The sequence below is a fragment of the Carassius gibelio genome, chromosome B22 (assembly GCF_023724105.1).
Source record: "Carassius gibelio isolate Cgi1373 ecotype wild population from Czech Republic chromosome B22, carGib1.2-hapl.c, whole genome shotgun sequence".
NCBI lineage: Eukaryota > Metazoa > Chordata > Actinopteri > Cypriniformes > Cyprinidae > Carassius > Carassius gibelio.
In genome coordinates, this window is record NC_068417.1 from 22,528,438 (window position 1) to 22,541,685 (window position 13,248).

The 13,248-nt window shown below is 36.4% G+C and overlaps 1 protein-coding gene across 2 annotated transcripts in view; it reads right to left on the reverse strand.

Annotated features, from left to right (window-relative positions):
• Positions 1-13,248, reverse strand: part of LOC127987406 (glutaminase kidney isoform, mitochondrial) — a 32,834-nt gene that overhangs the window by 9,655 nt on the left and 9,931 nt on the right. The window contains exons 2-8 of one of the 2 annotated variants that reach the window (XM_052589724.1): positions 5,504-5,594; positions 5,211-5,329; positions 4,242-4,371; positions 4,075-4,154; positions 3,785-3,948; positions 1,505-1,563; positions 29-61 (exon numbers count right to left, since the gene is read on the reverse strand). In XM_052589724.1, coding sequence (XP_052445684.1) covers positions 29-61; positions 1,505-1,563; positions 3,785-3,948; positions 4,075-4,154; positions 4,242-4,371; positions 5,211-5,329; positions 5,504-5,594 — 676 coding nt within the window. Of the gene's footprint in view, positions 1-28; positions 62-1,504; positions 1,564-3,784; positions 3,949-4,074; positions 4,155-4,241; positions 4,372-5,210; positions 5,330-5,503; positions 5,601-13,248 lie in introns of both variants that reach the window. The other variant, XM_052589723.1, reaches the window with a different exon arrangement.

Below are 13,248 nucleotides of genomic sequence, written 5' to 3' on the forward strand. Positions count from 1 at the left end.
AAGCATTACACTGTGCTATAATACTTACATAGTCAAACTTCTCAGCATTGCTTACACCTTGCTGAAAGCCAAAAACAAACTGCATGAATGCGGTATATTGTAGAAATGAAATGTTTTGTAGAGTTAAACACAAACTTCTCAATGCACAGCCATTCAGGTTAAAGGACACTACAAAAATATTAATACATAGACATTATAGACATAGATTCCATGAATTAGTAAAATCATTTCTCTACAGCATGAGAGGCATTTCAAATGAAGAATGGAAAAAAGGATTCTAGCTCGATATTTGAGTAACGTCATTGAAAGAAATAAAGGCAAACATTGTTTGTGTCCAAGTAAATATTATTATAGCTGTGGATCACAAATGTAAGTTGGTAAAGGGGTGTGGAAAAATCAGACAAAACAAAAAGATAAAAAAGATCTATGTGTTGTCTATAAGTTCGTTTTAGTAGATTTCTAGAGAAACTTGTGTAATGCATTGATTTGAGGCTCTTATGTTTTTTCCACATTGAAGAAATGCTTATTTACGCAAACAAAAAAAGCATTGTATCTTACAAAACATGTAATTTTTTTTAAAGTTCAAAAGCACAAAACACAAATAAAGCTTGATTCTGAAGGAATGAAACAGAATTACGTTTGATTCTCTGTCAAAGCAATGGATTTGTCGGACTTGCGCTAATGTAGCTTAGCATTAGCTTGCTTTGGAATTTGTTCAATGAGGAAAAACAAATAAATGAAAGGGAAATTACCAACTTCTTTGACCTGTTGGAGGGTCAAAATTTCCCACAGTTCCTAATGCTGTAAAATACGTAACAACAATAAAACCACAAAAAAAGCCTTCACACAGACATCACACATTACCACCCCGACAGGCCTGAGAAAGATGTGTATCATGCACAGGATTTACCGTTAACGCCACAAACTGTCATCACAAATTCGTAAATGACAAAAAACGTTATAAATATATAAATGCTTATACATGTTTATAATATCGTTCATAATAGTGTTAACAGGTAAACAGAGCCCTGCATGTCTAATGTTGGTTTTAGCAAGGATGCTAACTACAGATTGTGGCTTTATATAAAAAAAAGACGATATTTTGAAATTCTGTCAGCATTGTCAATGTCTTCCTCTCATCCCTCCCAATTTATTTCTCAAGGGTTTATTATTCTATCATGCTGCCCTTTCAAAGTCCTGACCATCATTTGTTCTCTCTCGCATCTGTTTGCTCTTTTTTCCCCTTATCTTCCCCCATCTCTCTCTTCAATATAATCCTTTCAGCGTGATTATTCATAACCTAATCGGATGAGAGAGGGAAAGTAATCAGATTAAATACATTTGTCCCTCTGATTCGTTTTCACGTAAAAAATCTTCCACAAACACATCAAGATAAACATTCGGCAAGGCACTTGAAAAAAATACAGGAAGAACAGCTAACGCAGTTTTAGGGCCGCCATGTTATTAAACAGTAGAAGGATGTAAAGATGAGAATAGAATTTACCTTGAGGAGAGAGGTACAAACTATGGCGCCAGCGTTTACCATTGAATTGTGAGGTTTATCTGGAAAAACAGATGAATGAATGAATAAATGAAGATGACTTGGTGTGCATGAAGCTTATTTTTGGGAACATTAAAATAATAGTTTACCCCCCCCCCCTCGCCCAATTCGATCAATTTAGCACTCTGATAGGGTGCTTGAGACTCTCACTTGAGACTCTTATCGGGCGATAAAAAAATATCGCCGTTAATCTATTCTCAAAGTTGGGTTGGGAAAGCCTAAAAAAAACAAAAAAACAATTTAAGTCAATTTAAACATTAAAGCATCCAAACACAAGGCGCAGAAAAGCTGAACAGAGCTGTTTATTGCGCGCTGTGTTCGGTTCGGAGAGAGAGAGAGAGACTGTCAGTTATTTCTTAAGTGAAAGTAAACAATTGAGGGAAAAAATGGGATGTGTATTATATTGGATGCGTTCATCGTCTCTTAAAGTGACCGCGCCTAATTTAGCGACTGGCTGCTGTAATGTTAATCCAAGAAAATGAAAATGTAATAATGTGAGAAATGTTGAAGGTGTCTGAATAAATGTAGGTTTGATTGTTCATTTCATTTTTACATTGAAGACTATCCAGTGCTATTTTACATTTAATTATTTGGTTTCTGTACCTTGACACCTACAAACTTGAAAAAAACTTAAACATTGTGTAAATAGCACAAATAAATAAAAATGAACGAAAATACAAATTAAACTATTTCAAACAGGGCCCACTGGCGCAGCCTTCACTGGGTCCCTGCTGACCCCAGCTACGGTCCTGCTCACGTCTGTTTCACACATACTCTGTCTGTAGTGCGTATGCAGTCCATGTGCATTACGTATGTGGTGCAGCACGGACTCGATGTGCTTTTGCACAGGACGCGTTTGCAGTTCCCTACTCGGTACGTAAATGATCGCTGCACTGCCGCAGATGCAATGCTCCTGGAATGCAACTGGAATCCGTTAACATGGGTGCGTAAAAAAATATGCAACGCAATTCGAATGAGCCATTTTAATCTAGATTAATTTCAAGATCACAGTGAGATTAATATAGATTAAAAAATTAATCTATGCCCACCACTATATATATATATATATATATATATATATATATATATATATATATATGTATATATGTATATGTATATGTATATGTATATGTATATATATATGTATATATATATATATATATATATATATATATATATATATATATATATATATATATATATATATTTATATATATATATATATATAAAACACGTCCAAACCAGTTTCTTAACAAACATGGCAGTGGATTTTGATTGTGGGAGGAAAACAGGAGAGAGTTTTTCACTGTAGGGAAACATTATTATGGATTATGGACTCATAATTTCTCCTGATGTTATGGTTTCAATTTAAAACGCCTTCACGATGGATTTGTTCCTTATAAATAGTGGTTGACCGATATATCGGCAATGCCGATATATCGAATTATGATACGTGCCATTTTTCAAATATCGGCATTGGCCGATAAGTTTTTCTGCTTGACTGATGTGTTAGAGGTGGGACTTTTATTTTGACTGTGCTGAGAAAGGCAGCACCTGAGCACACACAGTGCTCACACTCTCTCTCGTTTACTGTCCATCGAATAGAAGTCTGATTATCAGATAGAACAGTTAAACAAAGGAAATGTATACAAAGTATTATAACAATTGCTCTTATATGATTAGTGATAGAAAGGCAAACATAATACTTTCTGGTTTGCCGTCAGCATTAAGCAAATACACATTTATTTCATTTTAACAAATCTTTGAATGACTAATGAACATTTAATTTCACAAACCTTGCATTTTATACCAGCTATAAAATCTGTTCCAATGATCAAAACGAATATATCTACATCTTGTGTGGTTTGAGGGTGAGTTGTCAAACTAAGATCCCATCCAGACAGTTTACTTTGAGATTTTCTGCGATTCTTGTTACTTTTATTTCTTTTTAGATTCTTATACTGTAATACAATGATTTTTTAAAATTTGCTTTAGTATAAGTTCATTATTACATATCATTTAAATAATATATTATTGTTTTTGTATTAAAGTAATGAAAATGACAATACCTTACGGCAATGAGAATTCTAGGAAAAAAATGGCTAAGTTGTCTTAAAATGTGTTATTATGCAAAAAACCTATTTAATTTGTTAATCGATATTTTCATTCTAGCTATTTCTTTACGCAAAATGTTTCAGAAACATTCATCTAAGAAATCCTTACCATCTTCGTCGAGAAAGAGTTTGTTAAAACGAAGGCCGCTGGGTTCCTTCCCTATAAAGCGGTGCACGTATTCAGTGCCGTGATCGTGAACAGCAATTGCGTACTTTAATGGTTTCACACACGACTGCAGACAAAACGGTATTTTCGTGTCACCCACGGTGTATCTGTCATGCACAAAATGTCAAGTTTAGATATTCGACAGAGCTCAGCATAAATGTTTGATACATTTAATTATGTCATGTGTTAAAAATCAAGCAAAATCAAAACTGTACTAAAGACAGAACTCTCACCGTTGGCCATCTACAGTGCACAGAGCAACGCCCCAGAGATTAGGGCTAAATTTCGCTAGCTGAGGAATGTAATCTGCCACCTAATAAAATTAAAACATGATAAAACACATTGTAAAACAATCTGTAAACAAATAGCATCAGAAATCATATTTGGATTATAAGCGTACCTGGCCACCCGACATTGATTTAGCGCTCTCATAAATCTGATCGATGTGACAGGTAAATGACTGAAAGTCGGGAATGACAAACTTTTTCCGGAAAGCCTGCGTCAGCAACACAATATTGCTTTGCACACACCTGAAGAAAGAGAAAAGTAAAGATCATGCTTTATTTCAATACATCAACACAAACGTAAGAATAAATATTAATCATTTTAGAAAGATAAACAGACACAGAAGATAAAGATGAATTATTTGACAGTGATAAACTATTGCATATCTTGCTTTCAAGATTAAATACTGAATACAGCATTGTCATAACTACAATACAACCACAGCTCATTCTACAAAAATGCTTCAGGAAAAATTAATAATAAAGAAAAAAATAAAAACTAATTCACAATATTGGAGCTGTATGAGGCAGTATTATCTTAGAATCATTGATAAACAGTACTATTATAGCTTTGTTCATATTTTGAATTAGATCTGATTTGTAAATGTTCTATTTTAACGTTGTTTTGTTGTTACAAAATTTGAATAATTTTCTTTTTTTTATGTAGCTGATGTAGTTGTTTTAGTATTTCAAAATCAAAAAAAAAAAAAAATGTTTGTCAAATGAAATGTTTTATTTTCTGTTTTTTCTGGTTTGACAAGCACTAACAATAAACCTGGTATAAATGTTGTGCTCGGGCCTTAAACCATTTTTATGTATTTTCTGAGCAAAACTAAATAATTCACATACTGCAGGACTTTAAAAAAAAAACAGTGACCACTGATTTCATGTGTCCTTGGAAAACGGCTAATATATGAAACCTCACGCTTTAGTAACCGCAATGGGAATTTGTAATCTGAATATTACACTGCAACTTTTTGTTGAAGGCTAAATATGTTAAATGGACACAACAGCCAATATATTCTTATTAAACTAAAAACTGTAAGTCGGTTTCATTTTTAGTTTAATATAGCCCATATATTCACTTTTTGAAGAGATGTCGATCCAGAGCGCCATCTGATGTGGTCTTCAGGGTGACCTTTAACATCTCCATACACTCCTTCAGACGAGGGTCTCCAGTAAGCAGACCTGTGGCTTTCAGCGCCTGGAAAGGAACAACATTTAGCCTAAATTTACAAGAAATCATGCCTTTTGTTTAAAACCCAATGAACTCACACTATTTAGATACAACTATTGGCTCTATAAGCCAAGATATGTGCTATAAGAGGTATGGTAGCAATGGCCCTGTTCTCCTCGGCCAGCTGGGCCGTGGTTTTACCGTGGTAAATTTGTGAGCTGGAATTTTCTCCTGGCCTTCTGCAATGGTGTAAAACAGCAGATCTTCCAGGCTGGGCAAAATGCCTGCCTTCCTTCTCCTGTGACATGAACAGATACAGAGAGTATCCAGTAAGCAGACAGAAAACAAAAATAAATGATTTATTCAAGGGAAAGTGTTTATCAGCAGCAGGAGGGGTCGTACTGAGATTTAATGTCATATTAAATTCAGAATTAATCTCATTATGCCAGTCATTAGGTTTCACAATGGATAACAAATGTTTTTCTTACATATAAAAAATGTAAAAATTTAATTTGTCAAAAAGACAAAAAGCATTAGGCCAAAAATATATCCTGCGCAAGTAACAAGTTGTATTCTCAAAGTCTGCCACTAGGAGTGCCATAAGCATTAGCATAAATACATAATTTCTACCGCCAGTTTTCTCTATTTTTACACTGTCAAGGAAGATCAACAATCTGAGGAGAATCTTGCTACGCAGGTTGTTTAGAATTAGTTAAATTGATTATAAGCTAGCTATAACACATATACATGCACATATTTGTGAATAAAATTTGGAAAAATTGAAGAAAAATGCATTTTACCGTTGACTGGCATTGTGAGATCATCTGAAAACCCATTTTTCAGTTAGTCTGTTAGAAAAGGTGGTTATTTAACAATTCAGGTTTGCTAAATTTTAATATGTTAAGCAGTTTCTAACTAAAGCATTTGGGAATAAATCTTCCTACTGCAGGTTCAGAAGTCCCAACGATGGATTGCATTCTGGGACAGCTACACAATCCCATATAAGGTCTCGAAAAAGAGCACTGGTTTATATTCTGACCACAGTATATCCAGAAATGAACTGAAGAGTGAAAAATATTGTTCTTAAACCCACTGTGGGCTGAAACAAAGGTCATGTCATTTCAGGATGATACATGTGGTTCTAGAACACAGAATGGGAATGTTCTTCAGCGGGAAAAACTAAGCAAAGCGTTTTGTAAGAAAATAATTGGAAGACAGGCACCAAATAAAAAAGGAACCAGATACTTACACAACAAATGTAAAGTGCGTAGACAACCAAATGAGAGAGAGGGGAAAAAAACAGAAATGGATGAGACATCAAGACATATAAAACACTGGCAAAATAAATAAACATATAGGCCTACATAAACACACATGAATGCATACGTTCTAAAGTTCTAAAACAAAGTTGTAAAAACAAACTGACCTTGATTGAATTAAAATAGCAATAAAAGGTTAGTTAACAACAGACCCACAGAATGCAAATCAAATATATATATTTTTTAATGATACTACTAATTATACTATTTTTAATAGACTTTGGAAACAGCTATATATATATATATATATATATATATATATATATATATATATATATATATATATAAAAGAATGATCTCAAATCTTTCACATTTTGGATGATAAATTGGCTTTGCAGCTTTCAGTCTATAGTTAAGACTAGTATTGGGGAAAGTTACTTTTAAAAGTAATGCATTACAATATTGTGTTACTATACTCCATAAAAAGTAACTAACGTCATTACTTAGTTACTTTTATTGGAAAGTAATCATTACATTACTTTTGTGTTACTTTTTTGTCTCCTGGGCTGGGCTTGCTTATTTGTTTTTAATACCAAAAAAAAAAAAGGTTATATTTGGCAGCTATAAAGTCCTTTTCACACCAAAAGTGAAATGAGTAAGTCTCAGCCTTATGTTTGTGTCAGTGCCCTCCCAGTTTCCCTCAACATGTGGACAGGAGAGCTGTCAAATTCATTTGTGTTACTTATTTGAAAAAGTAACTTAGCTATTTTGTTGTAATGTATTACTTTAATAGTTACTTGAAAAAAAGTCATCTGATTAGGTAACTTGTGATGCGTTTCCCCCAACACCCCAGAGTCAGACTATTGATAAAATGCTATCAGACACACACTATTGTGTACAAACATAGCCAGCGCTCTGAGACAGGCTGTCTGACCTGGAAAGCCATTAAACTAGGACACATAACCCCTCCTATCCCAAACTGACGGAGAGTTAAGCCTTCACTTCCTAGCAAGGTCTCAGTTCTGATCCTCGCTAATGCACCGTGCCATACGCACTTTCTGACGCTGCTATTTTTACACACAAACACACTGGAAATAATCCACTTGATGACACGTCTAAATAAAAACACTGTTTATTTGTTTTAGCGATGGGATGAGTTATATAAGATGAGAAAAGTTGGAAAAAAATTGGATTAGCTTGATTAGCATCCCCACCTGGCTGCTTCTAAATGTATAGGCTAAACACTTTCAGTAAATTTATATAAGTCACAATTTTTCATGACATAACTTCTATTTCTTATACAAATGTTAGAGAACAGTAAATTATTGTACTTAAAAAAAAAAAAAAGGGTAACGCTATTGTTTTGTCCCCATCCTAAGCGGCATCGTCAACATCTAACCTACATTTCAACATATGAGGTAAAGTTCACATCAAGGCTGAATTCCAAAGTTTTTAGTCCATAAGAAACCAATAAATTAATAAATATCAGTCCCTGTGCTGAAATAAAAATATTTTTTTTTAAATAGTCTCAAGTACACTTGTTAGATTCTCAATCAAAAAAAAAAATAAAGTCATGTGGTGTTACCATTGTATTGAATGGTACAGTAAAAAAAAAAAAAAAAATACATAAAAAAAAAAATTATATATATATATATATATATATATATATATATATATATATATATATATATATATATATATATATATATATATATATATATATATATATATATATATAAAGAGTGTGTTTGTGTGAAAGCAAAGGGAGAAAAAAAAGAGAAAGAGTCAATTTAGGTAAATAAAATATCTGAAATTTCCTCCAGAAGAATCGCAAACCATGTCTAAATGTCCCTGCGGGGACAGCTGTGAGTGTGCGAACACCTGGAAGTGAAATGATTCAGTATCTTCATTATCTTCTTCCACCTCAACGAGAATTGGTCAAAGAACCAGCAAAACAGCTGATATTCGCATGCTCATAGATTCACTACAACATATTTTGGCCGGAAGTGACTAAAACACCAAAACTGACAAAAACTGAAAAGTACTATGGTATTACTATGGTATGGTGGACTCACGTGTCAGCTGGCGCCATCAGATAAACAGATAAAGATAAACCTCGGATGTCACCGAGTCTGAGGTGATTTACTAACTTTAGTGTTCACAGGGTTTGCGTTAAAACCAACAAACCCCACTAAACTAAGTCAAATTCACATTTATTTTACATATACATATATATATATATATATATATATATATATATATATATATATATATATATACACATATATATATATATATATATATATATATATATATATATATATATATATATATATATATATATATATATATATATACTGCAGATATGTTGTCTGCCGCTTTACATGTGCAAGTTGATTGGATTCTGATTGGCTGTCAAGTTTTTATTGTTCATCAACTAGAAAGAATCCTTCTGAAAGTGATTCTAACTATATTGTTTCTCTGTGACATTATTGCTATAATTGTGATTTTGACTTTCATATTCCCATAACAGACAGTGATTATTAAACTAGTTTTACTTATTATAACAGTTTGTAATTGGTGTGAATGGTTCTTCAGAAGATTTGTATATTTTTTCTTTTATTAATATGTAAGCTAGGGATTTTCTACTATACAAGTGCAGTGGAATTTTTTTTTTTTGTTTGTTAACATGGCAATATTTATGCATTTACTCCCAATTTTTTTGATTCCTTTTGAAATGGCTGGATTTCATTTGTGATTTTTTTGCCGTGTAAAAATAAATGCGATAATACTGGATAATATTTCAATGTTTGAGTGAAATTTGGGATCCATCATTTATTGGTAATCAATGTAGAAAAAACAAAACCAATAAACAAACAAACAACAAAAACAACAACAACAACAAAAACTCATTATATATATAACCCATTTAATGCTTGGCTTCTCTGATTGGATGCAAGAGTGTTCTGGAGATTAAATGTAAACAAGGGATTTTTTCGTCCTGTTTATCGTCTGCCAGGTGAAAAAAAAAAAAAAGTCATAAAACCAAATACATCCAAATAAAAGCAGCTTTGTGTGGTGTAAAAACAAAGCCATCAAGAGGCCACATGCTGGGTAAACTCCCTCAGGACAGAGCACATGTGCCTCAGACACCTGACACCTCAAATTACAATGTAGAGAATAAGAACCAGGACCTGCAAACATGCCTGAGAGCATCATATGATGCTTATGAACACAATAAAAGCAAAAGTGTGATGTGTAGAGAAAGAGATTAAAAAATACTGGGCTTGCGAATAAACTATTGGTGCCTTCAATAAATGAACCAAGCAGTTGGTCTAAAAAAAGAAGGGCTGACTTCGCAAAATGAATTCAGCATCTGGCATCCCAATGTGAGGTTGCCATTGACAACCAGCTTATGTCAGTCTCTACAGAGTACTAAGGTGTGTTCCAAATCCTAGTGTGCTGACAAAGGCACCATATGCTTGATTCTGAAAAAAAAAAAAAAAAAAACTGTCCTAAGAATAATCACGCTGCCTTCTAAGACACTAAATGTGGCTTGATTTAATGTTGAATTGCTGATCGCAGAATGCACTGCAACAGCTCCATGGAAAAATCCACACAAGATAACTGGATGACATATATACAAAATACTTATACTTAATTACAGTACTTTTTAGTTATAAAAAAAAGTTTAACCTAATTAAAACAAAGTCTACTATTTTACTCAGTATTTACATATTCTTAGCTTATCAACATGCTAACAGCAATCTTTACTCAAATTAATTGTAAATCATATCTCCTGTGTCCTACATCGTTATTTGGTTATTATGTTATGGTGCGAGAGAGAGAGCCTATGGAATCACCAATAATCGAAAAAATATACTTTCAAACACACGGATTATAAAAATACTGTATTTAAAACAGCTAGTTCATATGTAGTCAAACGCAGCTGTCATATCGCGCGTCCTGTGACAAATCTGCCGCATTTGCGCACGGAAGTTATCAGTCTAAATGTTAAGTAAAATCAGTCAACGGTGAAAATCAAAAGTAGATTTAATTTAAAGTCCAGCAGTTTAACATTAATATTGAACAAAAACAACACGTTAAATATAAAGTATTCAAAACAGGTAAGTTCAATTGAACAGATGCATCAGGCATATAGCGCTTCGGACTGAAACAAGAATGAGATGCATCCTAACATAACTGTAGCAATAAACTCAGCGAGGGCTCGTTTAAAATATTGCACATATACAGGTCGTTCAGATTACTTGTTGAAGTGCAATGAAATACATTATATCTGCAGACGGCGTACGTCTGTTTGTGGATTGAGACTCCTTCACCGGCTACAGCAGGCTCTAATCCTCATTTGCGCTCGTGTGTGTGTGTGTGTGTGTGTGAAATGCAGTGCTGAAGTGAAAAAGCTGGGCAGTTTGATAGCCGAATTATAATAGGCTGCCCAATAAAAATAAATATTATAATTTAATAGCTTACATTAATAGGAGAATAAGCCTAATAATGTCTTGACTATTGACAGAGACATCTGCTATCGTTGATGTAACGATATACAAATCTCCATATTCATCGGGAAGAAGGAGGCGGGAACCGGCGCACAATCAAAACATAATTTTAATATTCAAAATAAATACAAAATGGCGCACCAGCCCCTCACGGCCGACTGGTGCGCATAAATAAAAAGCAAACACATAAAATAATGTCCCAGGCCTGGTCCTCTCTTGTCCTTCACTATAGTCGCTCCAGTTTTATATCCTTCCATCTCCTACATGGGACTCGATACTGGCGGTGGGAAGCAGGTGCAGCTCATCTCCAATCACTACACCTGGCCTCACTCCTCGTTCCCACGCCTCTCGGCCCCGCCCCACTCGCCACATACCCCCATCGCCCCTCGCAGGCCGGGGGGTACCCGCGAGACTGCGCTCTACCCCCCCCCCCTCCCTCCGGGGGGGACCGCTCACGGGGACCTGCAGGAACCTGGGGGTAGGACAGACGAGGCGAGAGAAAAGGAGATGGAAGGAGGAGCGACAAGGATGAGAGAGGGGAGAGAGAAAAAAAATTCCGGTTCCCAGACGCAGTGCTGCTCGGCCCTCCACCAGCTGGGTGATCTCCTCCGCGGTGCCTGGCGGTGGCACTCGACGGCCCTCGGCGGACGGCACGACACTCCGATGGACGGCGACGGCTCCTCCGATTTTGGGCAGCGGCAGGAGTCCCCCGTTCCCTGCCCCTCCGGACTCAATCGCGGAGGCGGCAGGCTCCGGCCCCCTGGCGAACGGCGCAGACTCCTCCGCTCCCTCACGGACAACAGCCGCCCCTCCATATCGTGGGCGGCCGGCAGCGAGCTCGCCCGTCCCCGGCAACTGGCTCCAGCCCACCGCCTCGAGCGTCCATGGCGGCACATACCTCGCCTGCTCGAGGGCACCGCGGATTCACCACAGCGGCGAGGGATCTTCAGCAGCACGTCCCTCCTTCTCCCGGGTTTCGGCACCACTGTAACGATATACAAATCTCCATATTCATAGGGAAGAAGGAGGCGGAAACCGGCGCACAATCAAAACATAATTTTAATATTCAAAATAAATACAAAATGGCGCACCAGCCCCTCACGGCCGACTGGTGCGCATAAATAAAAAGCACATAAAATAATGTCCCAGGCCTGGTCCTCTCTCGTCCTTCACTGTCGTCGCTCCAGTTTTATATCCTTCCATCTCCTACGTGGGACTCGATACTGGCGGTGGGAAGCAGGTGCAGCTCATCTCCAATCACTACACCTGGCCTCACTCCTCGTTCCTACGCCTCTCGGCCCCCCCCCACTCGCCACAGTTGATATCTCTGACTATCGTCGATACACGATACTATCATCTATCAGCACAACCCTAATGTAAGCTAAGCTACATGCTAACAGCAAACACAAATCAATTGCAAATTGTATCTCCTGTCACTTGCTTTCTTGAGTATTAATGCTAGCCTAGCACCTCAACTGCAAATTGTGCAAATTCTGTCCTATTTGCCCATTTCAGTATTTATCTGTTAGCTTAGCAACACGCTAAAAGCAAACTCCACTAAAATCTATTCTCCTGCATGCCAATTGTATGACAAATAGTTGTTGCCTATGTAGAGAGTTTAAAATTCATCACTCACTATCTTAAAAGGTGTCGTAACTTTCCAAAGACTTGTGGCTTTTAAACTCCTGCATTGTGTAGTAACTTCACAATGTCCATTTTTGTGCATGGAGGTAAATAGTCCAGGTCTCTGTGCTATTCCGCTGCAGGGAGCTCGTATGGGTCGATATTTTGGATGCCTGAGAACTTCTCTGCTGTTTTGCACTTGTTTTTGTAAGGTCCCTTTTCTTTCGCCTTATCTTTTTGCATTGTTTTACTTTCTTGCCTTTCTATCTCGTATTTGTAGATCCGTCTCTGTCCCGCCAAAATAATAAATGCACAGAAATTAAAGAGCTCTGGAATGTTTAGTCGCGCCTCTTTGAAGTTCTGAAGGCATTGCCCCTGGCAACCGATAGCGTCTCCTACCGTCATGGCCGATCGGCTCAGACCCCGCCCAAATCAACCCAAATCGGCACGTGACTCCTCACTCTCAATAAAGAACTTCAACTATGAGAACGTTTCTCTAGACGTAAACTTACAGATGTTACAGTCATCTGAGTGCTGACCTTCACAA